The 16,951-nt window shown below is 43.4% G+C and overlaps 1 protein-coding gene across 4 annotated transcripts in view; it reads left to right on the top strand.

The window, feature by feature from the left end:
• The window catches only part of CADPS2 (calcium dependent secretion activator 2), a 538,020-nt gene that overhangs the window by 156,497 nt on the left and 364,572 nt on the right, over nt 1–16,951 (top strand). For all 4 annotated transcript variants that reach the window (XM_066262196.1, XM_066262195.1, XM_066262194.1 and 1 more), the window contains exon 3: nt 16,186–16,518. In XM_066262196.1, coding sequence (XP_066118293.1) covers nt 16,186–16,518 — 333 coding nt within the window. The remainder of the gene's footprint in view (nt 1–16,185; nt 16,519–16,951) is intronic.

Here is a 16,951-nt window from a genome sequence, read left to right as displayed (position 1 = left end):
CTCAGCCTAGGCTGCACATCAGAATCAACTGGGGACCTTTGAAAAGGCTCAGTGCCCAGGCTGTACTCCAGACTCCTGGGCTGGGACCTAGGCATCCACATTTTTAGTTACCCAAGAGATTCCAATATGCAGATGAAACTGAGGATCACTGTCATAGGGCTGTTCCAAAGAGCTTTTGTAATTTTTTTTTTTGTCAGAGAGGAAGGGAAAGAAAGAAGCATCACCTTGTTCCACTTAGTTCTGCCATTGATTGTTTCTCATATTTACCCTGATCGGGTTTCGAGCCAGAGCCAGGATTGAGCCGTTGGCCCTGGCCCTGGTGGCTCGAACTAGCCGCCCTGGGACTATGCTTTATCCACTGTGCCACCAGCCAGGCCCCCAAAAAGCCCTTTATATTAATCAAATTCCCATTTCACCCACTACTTTCTTCAGATGGACTTATTTTCACTTGACTGCAAATGTTTAGGGGTGGTTGACGTGATAACTCATGAGCTCTCCACATACTGTAATTAGGAAAGATCAAGGAGTGTGGGTGGGGGAGGGTGTGGGCAGGGTGTATCTGATTGAACAATAATGGAATGTTGAGCTCTAGGAAATGGATACTTCCATTTAGGAAGTCCTGATTATGCAATTGATAGGTTTCTTTGGTAAAGGATGATAATTTGGTCCTGTTGGTTTTCTGTAGGCTTCTTTTCCTCCAAAGCTTGAAAGGGGTAAAAGATGAAGTTCATAATTCTTCTAATAATTAATAGCATTCCATTTAAAAACTTCAAGCATGAGTAGAACAGAACACCTTGCTTTTATGTCACATGACCTGCGTTCCTAGCCTTTCCTGAAGGCTGAACATCTCCAAGTAGTGGCCTGGGCAGCAGCAGCAGCATCTTCTGAACTTGCAAATGCAAACTGTGAGGCCACCCTGCTGACAAACTGGGGGCGGGGCATCAGTGTGTTTTAACAGGTCCTCCCGCTGATTTTGGTGGACATTCAAGTTTAAGACTCTCTGCCCTTTCAGAAGGTCAGTTTGTTTTCAGAAAAGGAGGCATCATGCCTCACAGTTGTAATTAGAGATATTGTAAATGAAGGTACTCATGAGTCTTAAAGCACTACACTACACAAAGAACAGTTGCTATTATTACACTTAAGAGACATTTATGCACATGTTATTTGTCCAACTTCTGTCATGGAACTATACATGACTTGTGATATGTGCCTGCCCACTCCTTCCCCTCCCAGTTCTGGCTTCTCTGCCACCACAATCGCACTGCTAAGGGAGTTGTGAGAAAATGAATAGATTCTAGACAGTTTATGAATCTGAAGGTAGAAGGGTAGAACAAAACATGCAAAGCAGAACCTTCTACACACTGGTCTAGGCAGCCCACACTGGAAAAGGATAGATTTCCTGACAAAAGGTCCAAAAAAAACAGTGGAGCAGTGGGCCATTGTAAAGCCAGTAGCCAGGGACGCCATCACAGCTGCCTGGCCCATGCAGGTTCGCATTGAATTCGGACTGTCGGTAAACAACAGAGCCAAAAATTGGTGAGCCATCATCTTTAATCCTAGCTTGTACCTGGTGGGCAAGTAAAAACACACACTGGGCTCCAAAATCCACTCATTCAGTGCTCACAAAGCTACTGACTTATCTGAGTTTCCTAGAATCAAAGGTTTCTAGCTCACCAGACTTATTCACCTCTGTTCCCCATCTCCTTCCTTCTCCCTGCACAAACTGCACAAACTGGCTTCTCACTCAGCACTCCACCATCCTGGCTGCTTCTCCTGGCCTACTCCACGTGGCCTCTCTCTGCTCTCTCCTCTAATGCTAATCTCAGGAACTGAGAGAGAGCAAACTCCCGGTCTGCCATACTTTATAGTGTAGAAATCAAGACCTTACATCCAATATACAAAAATAGAGAAGTCTCTAACACAAAGTCACTTATCTGGGGCATGATGGGATTGCACCACCCCACATCAAAAAGGGTGGGAAAGGCTTAGTCCTAAAACCAAGCCCCAGGCTACAATCATCTTACCTGCCCACAGCCCCCCCCCCAAACACACATTAATATCACCTGGTCGACGGGCTTCCATGTGGGCAGCGCCATCTTTAACAAAGTGAGCATAATATATTTTATCTGCCGGGCAGCGCCATCTTTAACAAAGTGAGCATAATATATTTTATCTGCCCAACAGCCATCAATGAAATTCAGAAGGAGTCATGTAAATTCCTAGGTTTGGGTCCATAAAACCAACTTCAACACTGTAGGGAGACTTGGTGCCCATAAAAATGTAACTGAAAGTAAGTGCAGGCAGGCCATCTGAAGGCAGCAGTGATGCATCCATAACTAGAAGCAATTACTTTTATTTTCTTTACGTTGATGGTGAGATCTTACCAATGTCAAGTTCATTGATTTGCCATTCATTTATTCATTCATTCAGGAAATATACATTGCCTTAGAAATACAGGGGTGAATCATCAAAACTCATTGCCTTCCTAGAGTTTACATTCTAATGGGAAGAAATTATGAAACAAATATATGTTAAATAGTTATAAGTGCTGCTGAGAAAAAGAAAACAGGATGGGGGCCTTGGCTGGTGGCTCAGTGTATGGATGTCCTGGGTTTGAATCCTGGTCAGGGCACACAGGAGAAGTAACCAGCTGCTTCTCCCTGCTTCCCTCTTCTTCTCCTCCCCTCCCCTTCTCACCTGCTTCCCCTTACACAGCCAGTGCCTCGATTGGTTCAACAGTGGCCCCAGGCTCTGAGATCAGCTTCGTTGGAGTGCATCAGTCTCAGGCACTAAAAATAGCTTGGTACTCGAGCATCAGCCCCAGACCAGGGTTGCCAGGTGGATCCTGGTCAGGGTAATGCAATAGTCTGTCTCACTATCTCCTCTCCTTTAAAAAAAAAACAAAAACAGAAAAACAAAAAGCAAGATGGGGACAGTTGGAGGCAGAGTTGCAGTTCTAAATAAAGGAGGCCATACCAAGAAGATAAACTGTTTAACCAAGACTTGGAAGGAACGAAGGGACTATGTCAGAACACAGAGAAAACGGCCACAAATGGAGAGCCATCAGGTTAGCAATGGGGTCTTGTCATCTGATGGATGTTACCTGGATGGTTAGTTGCCACTAAGTAATTGAAGAATGACTTTGGGCAAAATTGAGGTTGTCTTTGCTATAGGTTAGAAGTAGGAGAGAGAATGACAGCTATAGGGAGAGTGTGACCACCTGGAAACGAAGCCTTTCTGGGAGCTGACCCTGCCCGTAGATAGGTTACTGCCTCGGAGACAAAATGTTTCTCTTCCTTAAAGGAGTCTTACCAGTTTGGATGTCGTTCTATTGGTAGTGAATATAAACTCTGCAACAGTGATTGGATTTATACCTTTGAAATACCTCACAATCCTGAAAATCTCATCCTGGGATTAAAAAGCATTGTTATTCCACAAAGAGTTGCCACCTGGTGGAAAAAATAAATAACTACAAGGTCTGAACTACACAATTCAACAAATCTTTATGGAGAGCCACTCTATACCTGGCGAACATGGTCCCATTTTGGTTTCATTTTTTCTTTGACGTAACAGAGTGTTTGCTTTTAAGAGTGATTTACTTTCCAGAAACTTCCGTTTTCCACTTTGATTTGGAGCTTTGTTTCCTGCTGTAAAGGCTCTTGGCTGATCAAGAGTAAATAACTTGCTACTCTCTGGATTCATGCCTTATAAACCTAAAATTGGAAAGGGTAACAGCTCATTCTCTGGTATCCTGGTATAGTGTTGTGGAAAATATAATGACTTAGTTTTTAAAATAATCCGTTCTCCCAAAATTAGTTTTTTCCCCTATCAACATTAATACATCCCCCATCTGCTCAAGCAAAAGTTTCTTGATCTGTTTTAAGTCTAGCAGAAAACCGTTGTTTACTATTTTCCAATTCATTGTGGATCATTTTGCAAATACAAAAATCACGTTTTTAATTTATTTTGTATGCATATCAAAAATAATTTGGGTGAACAGAGATGGATAGATAGGTGAAAGAAAAACCAGACTTCAGTATTATTTGTAGAATCTAGGTAGGAGGCACATGTCACAATAAAGGATTGTTTACTGTCAGTTTTAAGTTTCCATGTCTCCAAATTTGGTAAGTAAAGGAATGGAATTTTTTTTGTGTGTGACAGAGTCAGAGAGGGACAGATAGGGACAGACAGACAGACAGGAAGGGAGACAGAGATGAGGAGCATCAATTCTTCATTTCGGCACCTTAGTTGTTCATTGATTACTGTCTCATATGTGCCTTAACCAGGGGGCTACAGCAGAATGAGTGACCCCTTGCTCAAGCCAGTGACCTTGGATTCAAGGTGGTGAGCTGTGCTCAAACCAGATGAATGCGGCTCAAGCTGGTGACCTTGGGGTTTTGAACCTGGGTCCTCTGTGTCCCAGTCTGATGCTCTATCCACTGTGCCACCACCTGGTCAGGCAGGAATGGTATTTGTTAAATTAGTAATTTCCAAGGCCCTATAAGTTCCCATCACCCAGCTTTTCTGTATGTTTGGACATTCTCATAACAAAATGTTGGTATAAATTTTGCTCTCAGAGGTTGTGGCAGTATCACAGCAACTTCAGATCACTGTAAGCAAGGAAACTGAGCCAGAATGGTTCGGAGTCTCAGCTCATGTCACATCCTAAGCACTCAGGTCTCATTGCCCTGGTTCTTGTCCCATCATTCCCCAGCCGATGGGAGGGGAGTGGTGGAGAAGTGGAGGTGAGGTAGACGGAAGTATACTAGGCAAGTTGGAATATTGCAAAGCTTTAAGAAAGCAGGAGCGTGATTTGCTTGTTCTGTATAATAAAGATAAATCATTTTAAGGGTTCATTGGACATTAGCTATTATGAGACTCCACATGTAAAACGCTTAAGCTTTTATATTTTATTTTCTATATCATTACAATGATGTAGAAAAAAAAACACAGTAACTTTGCTTCACAGACTAGGCAGAATGAGGTAGCCCAACCTGGAACCTGTCAGACTTTCCTATCATACCAGGAGACATACCCAAGGTCACTGGCTTGAGCAAGGGGCCACTCAGTCTGCTGTAGCCCCCTGGTTAAGGCACATATGAGACAGTAATCAATGAACAACTAAGGTGCCGAAACGAAGAATTGGTGCTCCTCATCTCTGTCTCCCTTCCTGTCTGTCTGTCCCTATCTGTCCCTCTCTGACTCTGACACACACACAAAAAAATTCCATTCCTTTACTTACCAAATTTGGAGACATGGAAACTTAAAACTGACAGTAAACAATCCTTTATTGTGACATGTGCCTCACATTGAGTGAGATAGGGTCGGGGTGAGGTGATGGCCTGGAAGAGGAAGTATCTTTTCTTTCCTATGAATACATATGCTTGCGTTAGAAATTCACACCCACTGTGCCATGGCTCCGTTTCCACCATGAATGTGACCTTCCTTCTCATTCAGGGCTCAGTCTCAGCCTCACACAGACTGGAAGGAAGCCCCACTGGGCCCAGGGATCACATCTCTCTATTTAAATTTACCCTCAAGAGTATGTGGATTGATAAATTCTGTAGTTACAGGGTTAAGGAGAATTTGTCATCAGTTTAGGGATGTTTAAGATAATCCGTGAGTTGGAAAGTACCCATAAAGGAAGATTGAAAGGATCTGTCATTAACTAGTATTGTAAAATAAGTTTTATAAATAGATTGTAATTTTGATAAGGTAATAGAAATAGTATGCATGGTTGTTTTTTTTTTCCTAAAAGTATAGTTTTATACTTTTCAAATTACATTCATGTTCATTTGGATATTAAAAACTTATTTCAGTTCCTCTCACAGAAAACAACAGACTTTGTTTGGGGAGTTTAGGTTTGCCCTAAGGGACTTAAATGACTTCTAAGGAAGGGTCCTTGGAGAGTACCTGCTTCACAGGGTACAGATAAAGGTCTAGAGTTGTATCACATACATAAATTATTTTTAAAATTAGATTTCCTTTGCTGTCAGTTTTAAGTTATGATTATCTTCATGTTTGATAAATAAGGGAATAGGATTGGTTAAATTAGTGGTTTCCAAACTTTTGGAATTTATTGATCAATAAAAATCAGTATATAATATATCAATATATAATATATTTTATATAAATACAATAAAAAAGTATAGCCCTATTAAAGCTATTTGCCAAGAAATATCAACCTCTACAACCAAAAAAATATATATAACCCACCATTTACTGTTAATAGCATTGTATTACAAAGAAGAGACTTTGGACTTATGATTTTTAGTATTAAAATATTGAATAAATTTAGCTTTATTAAAATTACCCTGTAACCTTATGTTCATTTCTTTACATCGGATCAGTGAAAACTTCTTTCCACACTAGTCAAAACATCATCCTTTGGAGTCAACAACTTTCCCAAGTTCATTAATATCATAAAGACCTGGTGATTACCTTTAAAATTTGAATATCTAATGATACCAGACCCGACAGAAGCTTTAAAGGCCGGGCAGGGATACACGGTGCTGTGTAGAAGTTGCTACAAGACAAAGACCCGTATGTTTGATACCTTTGGGGGTGGGAACATGCTGAGAAGGCTCAGAGTCAAGAAGGGGCATTGGGTTGTGGGAAGCTTCACAGGGAGGTAGAATAACAGTCCATTCCACTTCCTGCTTCTTTTTAATCCATCCATTCTTTGCTCTCTCTAGCTCAGTTTAATGAGCCATCAGTTGATGAATCACCAAGTTTGATTGCGTGATGATGAAGGGGAGGCTCTGGAGCAAGACTCTGGGCTTACATTTCATTCCTCCATGGTTTTGGTTGTGTGACCTTGAGTGTTTGTCTTCACCTCTCCCTGCTTTATTGATTGATTGATTGATTGATTTTTAGAGAGGGCGTGGAGAGAGAGAGAGCGAGATAGAAAGAGGAGGAGCAGGAAGCATCAACTCCCATATGTGCCTTGACCAGGCAAGCCCAAGGCTTTGAACCAGCAACCTCAGCGTTCCAGGTTGACGCTTTATCCCACTGCGCCACCACAGGTCAAGCTCTCCCTGCTTTTGTTTTCTTTTTTTCCCCTTTAAAATAGGTACTAAAACCTAGTTTATGTGGTTGTGGGTTAATATATGTAAAGCACGCAGAATAAATTTTAGCTCTCAAAATGCAGTCTTTATAATGGGACTCCCTGACTTAACTCTTGTTTTTTTAGAGGCAGAGAGGGACAGATAGGAACAGACAGACAGGGAAAGAGATGAGAAGCATCAGTTCTTTGTTGCAGCACCTTAGTTGTTCATTGATTGCTTTCTCATATGTGCCTTGACCAGGGGTTCTAGCAGAGCGAGTGACCCCTTGCTCAAGCCAGCGATCTTGGGCTTCCAGCCAGCGACCCTGCGCTCAAGCCGGATGAGCCCCTACTCAAGCTGGTGACCTCAGGGTTTCAAACCTGAGTCCTCTGCATCCCAGTCTGACACTCTATCCACTGTGCCACTGGCTGGCCAGGCGCTGACTTAACTCTTTAGATGGCATCCATGGCCTTGTAGCAAAGCCCCAATGCCTTTCTGAGGCTTAATGACAGCCCGTCCCTTCTCTCTATCCTCCTGTATTTCTACTGTATTCTCTGCCCTTCACTGCAACCCAAGGAGCCTTTCAAACCCACTCAAACCAGCTGTGTCCCCCCAGGTACACTCCCTTGGTCTCCCTGCATTTCAAGCTCTTGGCATTCAGCTCTCCACTCACCTCCTTAGTGAAGCCCTTTATGACCTCCTCGACTAGATTCAAAACCTTCTTACAAGTTTTTGTGGCTCCAAAAATCCTCTGTAGTGTTCATCAAGCCATAGTCATCTTTGTATGTGTCATTGTGTCCTCCACTGTATGCTCCGTAAAGGCAGCAAGCTTTGTAATTAGATCATCAGTAAATCCTCAACATTAAGCATGGCGCCCAACTCATAGTATGCTCTGGTGAATATTTATGGGACATGTGGATGAGGTATGGGGGAGGAAACTGGAAAGTTGAGGTTAACCAAGCATTCCTGTTTATTAAAATTGGAAATATGTTTTCGGAAGCAAAGGAAGAGAGGACTGGGAAGTAGGTCGGGGAGACCTAGATGGATGAACAGGCTGGCACAATATAGTGCCAACAGGGAATCCACTGACTGGCTTTGGACATGCAAGCCGACCTAGTAAAAAATCCTGGTGTTCATCTTGGGAAACTAGACATTGTTTGCTCTCTAGTAAGACTAAACTCATCCCTGTTACAAAGCCTCATGAATTGCTAGCACCTGAAAATAGCTTAAAAGTTTGTTATTTTTTTCTCTGTGGACAACATAGATTATGGGAATTAGTGCATTATTTTGTTTGGCATTATTGGAGAGAAAGGCATCTCCTGAGCGGGGCTCCTCATTTTCTCAGCATTTTCCCGGCTGAGCTCATACTGGCAGCGTTCCCAGGAGCCGTCTCATAAACAGCCACAGTGATCTGGCGAGCAGATAATGTTTTTCTCTTCATTACACAACCCTTTTGAATCAAAGAAGCAATGCAGAGTTCCGATCAAAAGCAACGCGTGAACAATAGGTACCTCTGTGGCTGAGTATATCTGAAGTCTTATTTGGACAAACTGAGCAGACTTATCCTTTGCATATGTAGTTTCTGGTTACAGTCATCATATTTCAATTTTGTTGTTAGTTCCCCATGATCTCCTCATGATATGTAGTGACTTCTTATGTATGAGCTGCGCAGGAGAATAGAAAGGGTGACAGTTAATGGGGCCCAGACTGAGGAACCACATGCAAGTTAAAACACCCTGAAATGAGGAGAAATGTAACATATGGAGTATGTTACAGTTTTGTGAGGTTGGGTTCCTGACCCCCATTCTGAATTGTCTGTGATTGGTGGCATTTTTGTAGGAAGGTCAATGATTGGTCATTCCAGAGGGGTTGGCCATCACCCAGCAGGACTATGTATTCTTCCACTGACTTGGTGACCTTGGGCCAGTCACTACTCAACCTAAACCATTTCATCTATAAAAGAAAGTGAAAGAACGTACAGGGTGATTGTGAGGACAAAAGGAGGTAATGTGTGAAGGGCTCTAGAAAGACAGAAGACTTGCTCATCAGTGGGTTTGGTGACACACTGAGTTCCCACGCCAGCTTCAGCGACAGTGTAATAACATATTACCTGTACGCTAGACGAACTTGCACCGAACTCCCTGGGCACAGAAAGCGGTGTTGGTGCACCCCAGGCCTGGAGACTGGCTCTAGGACCAGTCTCTGCCTGTGGCTGCGCTTGACCTGCCTGTGATTTGGTAATAGTCGTGACAGGATACAGGAATGAGATAGCTGATGCTGAGTGAGACTAAATCCACCATTTATATATAGTTTCATAACTAACACTCGAAAAATTATTTTTAAAAACTGTCATTTCTTGCAAATCAAAACTACAATGAGATACCACCTCACTCCTGTTAGATTAGCTATTATCAACAAGACGGGTAATAGCAAATGTTGGAGAGGCTGTGGAGAAAAAGGAACCCTCATTCACTGTTGGTGGGACTGTAAAGTAGTACAACCATTATGGAGGAAAGTATGGTGGTTCCTCAAAAAACTGCAAATAGAACTACCTTATGACCCAGCAATCCCTCTACTGGGTATATACCCCAAAACCTCAGAAACATTGATACGTGAAGACACATGTAGCCCCATGTTCATTGCAGCACTGTTCACAGTGGCCAAGACATGGAAACCAAAAAGCCCTTCAATAGAAGACTGGATAAAGAAGATGTGGCACATATACACTATGGAATACTACTCAGCCATAAGAAATGATGACATCAGATCATTTACAGCAAAATGGTGGGATCTTGATAACATTATAAGGAGTGAAATAAGTAAATCAGAAAAAAACAAGAACTACATGATTCCATACATTGGTGGAACATAAAAATGAGACTAAGAGACATGGACAAGAGTGTGGTGGTTCCCAGGGGTGGGGGGAGGGAGGACATGGGAGGGAGGGAGGGAGAGAGTTGGGGGAGGGGGAGGGGCACAGAGAACTAGATAGAGGGTGGCGGAGGACAATCTGACTTTGGGCGAGGGGTACGCAACATAATTTAATGACAAAATAACCTAGACATGTTTTCTTTGAATATATGTACCCTGATTTATTAATGTCATCCCATTACCATTAATAAAAATTTATTTTAAAAAAAACCCAAAAAACAAAAAAAAACCTGTCATTTCTGTAAGTGCAGCACAGAGTATGGGAATTACACAATATTGTTTTTAAGACAATAGACTTTTTCTTCATCAAACTAATTTCACTTCTCTCTGTGACATCACTCATTGTGCTTGCTTTTACCTAAAGCAGGGGTCTCAAACTCAACTCAGCATGTGGGCCGCAGAGCAAGATCACAGCCATTAGGCGGGCCGCACTAGGTCTACAAAAGGCAACTGTTACGCAACACTTTTCTCACTGCAGTTGAAAACAAAAAAAAATCAGTACAACAAGCACAATCGTACATGCAGTTTACTCAGTGTCACAAAACGACCAGAAACTGTAGTTCGCATCACAACTGCTGTTAACTAAGCTAATATCTAGCTAGGAAGCTAGAGAAATGAAAAATACAAGTAGGCCCCTAGGTTTACTTAATTTTATCCAAAATATTTTGAACTTTGTGGATTAGTCTGTGGGCCGCACAAAATTGTTCGGCGGGCCGCATGCGGCCCGCGGCCCGCGAGTTTGAGGCCCCTGACCTAAAGTGTTTTTCCTTCTCGTGTACATACAAACCGGGCCAGTGCCTTATAATTCTTTCTTGTGTATGCATTAACTAAAAATCAGTAAGCCTTACTGCCTAGTTATTAAAAGTATGCAATTGTGTGGGATGAGGAAATTATTAGCTTAACCATCTCAGCCACTTATTTCTGCCTCACGTACTTCTTCAGTAGGTATTTTCTGAGTGCTGGCTGTGGCTGGCCTGGTGCTAGGTGTGCAGACATAGTGTGACTAGAACAGTCGCTGGCTTCATGGAACTTCCGAGTGAGTAAGAAAACAAGATGGTAATAGAATCTTCACTTAACTTCTACGGTAACAAAACGGTTAAGTACTTAAAAGGAAAAAGAAAGGATACTAGGATTGACAGATGACACAGGTTCTGACTGACGCCGGGTGACTGGGAAACGAATTTCTGAAGAAAGGTCACTTGAGCGGGGGACCTGAAGAGTCACTAATAAGGGATACTATTGGGTGACTGTGAGATGGATAGTGTGGATTTTTTGAAAAAAAGGCCAATGGAACTGGAGTCTGGGGATTAAAAGAGAGAAAATGACTCTTAATGAAACCAGAGAGGTGGTGTGAGGCCAGTTGAAGTAGGATCTGAGGCCTTTGTGTTGATTGAGGTGGACAGTCAGTGGAGACATTTTTAAGTTGGAGAAGGATGAAAATGACCATATATATATATTTTTTCTTTCTGAAGCTGGAAACGGGGAGAGACAGTCAGACAGACTCCCGCATGCGCCCAACCGGGATCCACCCAGCAAGCCCACCAGGGGCGACGCTCTGCGCACCAGGGGGCGATGCTCTGCCCCTCCGGGGCGTCGCTCTGCCGCGACCAGAGCCACTCTAGCGCCTGGGGCAGAGGCCAAGTAGCCATCCCCAGTGCCCGGGCCATCTTTGCTCCAATGGAGCCTTGGCTGCGGAAGGGGAAGAGAGAGACAGAGAGGAAGGAAGGGGGGGTGGAGAAGCAAATGGGCACTTCTCCTATGTGCCCTGGCCGGGAATCGAACCCGGGTCCCCTGCACGCCGGGCCGATGCTCTACCACTGAGCCAACCGGCCAGGGCCGAAAATGACCATATTTTTCTATGTTTTTATTAATTGGTTGATTTTAGAGAGAGGAAGAGAAAAAGAGACATCAAACAAAACATTGTTTTTTCACTTATCCATGTGTTCGTTGGTTGATTTCTGTATGTTCCCTAAGAGGTTGAACCTGCAACCTTGGTGTTTTTGGATGACACTCTGACCAACTGAGCTACCAGCTAGGGCTGACCGTGTGTGTGTGTGTGTGTGTGTGTGTGTGTGTGTGTATTATTTTTTATTTTTAAAGGAAATATTAGTTTGATACCAGTGAAGAGGATATATTGGGAAGCTGATGATCAGAGTGGGGTGGCTTCCAGGAAAATTTCTGAGGTAAGAGGCCAGGTAAGAGGCTGAGGGCCAGTTAAGGGACTATAGCTGTTAACAACTGAGTCATAGTGAGGGATAAAGAACTCTTGGGGCAGGAAGAGGGATTTGAGAGGATGTAGCGGGAGAATCAGCAGGTTTAGGCGAGAAGCTGTCTGTTGGGAAAATAACACGGAGGTGATGGAGGAGTTTGAGAGGGAAACAGGGTTGTGACATCCACCGAAGCCAGCAGGCAGGAGGCAGAGCACGTAACTGGAAGAGTCATGAATTCCACAGGAAGCTTGTTTAGTTTAGGGAACCAGAGGTGCATGGAAGGAGAGCTGATGGCTGGTATTGGGGATCCAAGTCTGAAGCTTCAGTGAAGTGGGAGGGCTGGGGAGTCACACGTGGTGGGGCGGGAGGGGGCGTACATGCAGAATGGAGTGCCCAGACCTATCCGATGGCAGACAGTGGGGCATCCTAAAGCGGAGATGGGGAGGAAGAGCAGCCTTCCTTTCTGCTTTGCACCTCGGGCGCTGTCCTCCCTCTCTTGGGAAAAATCTCTTCTGTCTCTGGAGCACGTGCCTTTCAGCTGTACCACTTCTCACACTTTGTTTCTGAGCATTCACCCATCTCTTGGTCCCACTCCCACAGTCAGACATCTCTTAGGAAACCGGTGAGCTAGATGACCATCTAATCTACCTCTCAAGCCTTAGAGAACCCAGTGTCTGTAGGTAGCCATTACTTTTTTCAACAAATCTTTAATGAGCTCTTCCTGTGTGTGTGGTGGCAGGGAGGAGGGCAGGCTCTGCATTAGGCACCAGATTCACCAGCAAACCAAACAAAGAGTGTGGGTGCCCTCTGCTTTCTCTTTTGGGAGACAAACAGTAAATGCACATCTGGTGGAGCAAGGTGAGAGGGTGGGGATGATGGACAGGAAAGGGGGCAGGGCTTCCTTTGAGGAAATAACTGGACTGAAACCCAAAAGGAGTAAGAGAGGAAGTCAAGTGGATTTCTGATTGTTGTGTGACAGCTTATCCCAGAATTCACAGCATAAAACAATGTAGACTATCAGGGTTTCTCAGGACTAGGAATCTTGGGGTGGCTTGGGTGGGCGTTTGTGCTTAGGGTTTCTCAAGAGCTTGCAGCCAATCCTGCAGCTGAGACAGCGTCAGCTCCTGATCATTTGAGATGAAGAACTTGTTTTCTTGCCCACTCAGGTGGCTCTTGGCAGACCTCAGTTCACTGAGGCCTGGATTTTCTGCCTCCGGGCGGCTTGCGTCTCCCCAGGTCGCATGCTGAGAGAGAGAGAACAGCCTCTTAGGAACTCAGCTCAAATGTGACTTGCCATCGTTATTTTGCCATCTGAACCGTAACTGCCTCTTGTTACTGAGTTGTCTTCCCTGTCGCCCTCGTGTAGTTTTCCAATCTGGCTTACCTCCCTCTCTCGCACTGCCTTTTTCATTCAAGTTTTTTTTTTTTTAAAAAAAAGAGCAGTTTGTATTTGCTGCCTTGACTTCATTGCCACTGGTCCTCTCCCCCTTCCTGCCAGTTGGTTCCATTCTTCACCACCCCACTAACCGTCTCTGCCAGAGGTGACCTACTGGTGACAAAGACCGGTCAGTTCTCTTGTGACTTCAGCTGAGTTCTCTTGTGGCACTCTATACTTACTCTCTCTCTCTCTCTCTCTCTCTCTCTCTTTCTCTCTCTCTCTCTCTCGGTTATCTCTTCTCCTAATTGCTAATATGTGCTAATATGTCATATTTTTCCTTCTGGTATTCTGACACCACCCCTCCACCCAACCCCTGGATCCACTTTCTCTGTCAACCATTTAAATATAGGAATTTTATGGAATTGTATTTTTTTTTATTGATTTGAGAAAGAGAGAAAAACATTCATTTGTCATTCCACTCATTCATGCATTCATCTGTTGATTCTTGTTTGTGCCCTGACCGCAGATCAAACCTGCAACCTTGGCATATCAGGATGACACTTCAACTGAGTACCCAGCCAGGGCTAGTTTTATTCTTGACTCTCTTTATTTATACCGTATCTTGTCTTCAAAGCTGACGTCTACCAAAACTAAATTATCCATGACCCAGCGCCATATACAAACATCAAACAGACACACACAGATACCTTGTGTCACGTCGGTCTTTATTTTTGGTTACTAGAATCTGGGTACCCCAGGAAAAAAAAAGCTGTAAATAATATTATTTTTTCCTACATTATAAAATCAGAATGTTTTTTCCTACCTTAGTTTTCACACTCTATGAATCACCTTGGCCTGTTCACCCTCTCTCTGCCCGCGCCCTCTGCCCTCGGCGCTGCCTGTCTCTCAGCTGGCCCGCTGCTCTCCTTTGGTAACTGACACCCCAGTCTCTCCTCTTCCTTCATGCCACTGCCGGTTATTTGTCTCTGTCTCAACATTGCCGTGCCGGCCGCCCACATCGTTGGCTCCCGGTTTCCATAGTGGGCGCCGGCTCCTTGTGTGATCCACACCACATTTTGCCAGCGGGTCCCAGTTGGTCTGCGTGGCCCAGCCTCCGCTGCCCTTGCCCTTGCCCTTGCCCTTGCCCTGATGTGTAAGGCTCCTGCAGTATGAAAAGTTTTATTTCCGTCAGAGGTCATGCTGTGGAATGCCTCTCTGCTGTTCTTTTATTTTTCTGAAAAGTGTTTTATTCTCCCTTTGCCCCTCACTCAACCCATAGGTCAAATCAAATTGTAGGTCTCTTGTCTCTGCCCAATGCCCTCCCCTCTCCGCCTTCCCCAGAAGAGTTAATAACGTTTTTCCTTAGCTTTTCCTCCCTTTGTGTAGGTTTTTATTATTGCTCCTGTTGTATTTTATTGTTGTTCTGCATCTCAGGGAACATACACTGTTGCAGGGAAGGGTCCTCAGTCCCTTTCTCTTTGTGACCCCAACACTTAACAAGATGTTGGACACACTGTTAACACTTAGTAAACACCAATTAAATACCATGTAACCAGACTGTGTTAGTATGGCTTTAGGTGTGGTTTTTTTATAGGGGAAATTAAGAAACCAGATATTTAAATTCATTAGTGTTCTCGCTTCCGAAATGTGGTTTGATGACTTGGTGGAATTTAGCACTGACTGTTAGGAAGGAGTTGGAAAATATGAAATGCCTGCCAACTTAGGGTATTAAATAGCAAGTAATTAGGAGTTTTTCTGAAGCCAGTCTTACTGCACTTTAAAAATATCTTGCGTTCTAGCTCTGTACTTAATTACAAGTTTTTATAAATTTGTTTCAACTTAAAATATTTTCCAATAAAAATAATATTACATACAGCATTTCTGTATCATGGTGCAATCTCTTACGTAACATGACCGTATTACTTATCACTCTTTCTTCCTAACCCTCTCACGAGCATCTCTCTCTGTACTGATCATTGTTTGTATTTTATATTTTACCTGCTATTAGTGGACAACTAGAAATTTTTTAGAGATTTTTGCTTTTCTGTCAATCATTCTTCCTAGCTGTGTGCAACACATGAGAAGTTGGAAGACTGGTGAAATCAGGGATGGGATGGGTGTCCCTTACCCCCCAGGTGTGAAGCAGTATATAACTATACATGATGGGTGTCAACTTGGATACTGGACTTACCACACTACTGGCCTTCAGCTCATCGCTCAGACATTAGGGGACCTTATCCCTGCTGGAGAACTAGCCAGAACTCCCAAGAGCAGAGAGGAAATCTGGTTCATATCTCCAAATACTTTCTTAACCCTTACAGGAGTCATTTGGCAGAGATGTCTCTGACCTTCAGGCGGTGGTGTTGGGGTGGGGGGACATGTAAGTCAAGGTTGGATCATTTTATAGGTTCATCAGCATTTGTTACTTTCTCTCCTAAATATTTTAACATTTGAAGAGAAGATTTGGGGCCCCTATTATGTCATTAGTTACCATGTTTTGTGAAACATTTGAATCAGGGTAAGATGTTTAATGTTGTAACTCTGGCTTGATTGCTAAAAGCAACTGGTGTTGGTGTCCCTGCTTAGTTATACATGGATTTTGTTTTTTTTCTCCCCCCAGGTTTTTCTGAAGAGTGATCGAGTGGCCAGAATGGTTCAGAGTGGGGGATGTTCTGCCAATGACTTCAGAGAGGTGTTTAAAAAAAACATAGAGAAACGTGTGCGGAGTTTGCCGGAGATTGACGGCTTAAGCAAGGAGACAGTGCTGAGCTCATGGATCGCCAAATACGATGCCATATACAGGGGTGAGGAGGACCCGGGCAAGCAGCCAAACAGGATGACCCTGAGTGCTGTGTCGGAACTTATTCTGAGCAAGGAGCAGCTCTATGAGATGTTTCAGCAGATTCTGGGTATTAAGAAACTAGAACACCAGCTTCTTTATAACGCATGTCAGGTAAGTGGTCCATGGTATACCTCATTTCCCTGCCTGACTCAGAGTGAACATCAAGTGTTTACAAGCCTATGGAGATGGACTTTACTTTCTATAATCGCTTTGTTGAAAAGTTGAGTGAAGTTGAATTTCAGTAAGTCAAATAGGGATATTTTAAAGAAGCTTTGAAAGAATTATTTGATATTAGGAGAAGAATATCAGTCCATTTTATTGGGTAAATAATTGTTCCCCTGTGCCCTATTTCAGGACATCAGATTTGTGTCTATTGGGTATATGTGGAACATGTTCAAATAGTGAAATGGAAATCATCTGTTATCTGAAGAAGCTTGGCAGTTTCTAATAAACAGTTATTTCTTGGTGCAAAAATAATCTTACATAAAGATAAGATGCTAGTTTTCGCAATTTTATGGAAGTAACTGAAATTTCAAAATTTTTC

This window comes from Saccopteryx bilineata, chromosome 2, assembly GCF_036850765.1.
Source record: "Saccopteryx bilineata isolate mSacBil1 chromosome 2, mSacBil1_pri_phased_curated, whole genome shotgun sequence".
Classification (NCBI taxonomy): Eukaryota; Metazoa; Chordata; class Mammalia; order Chiroptera; family Emballonuridae; genus Saccopteryx; species Saccopteryx bilineata.
The sequence above is the reverse complement of the archived record's forward strand: the minus strand, read 5'-3'. Positions and strand labels throughout refer to the sequence as shown.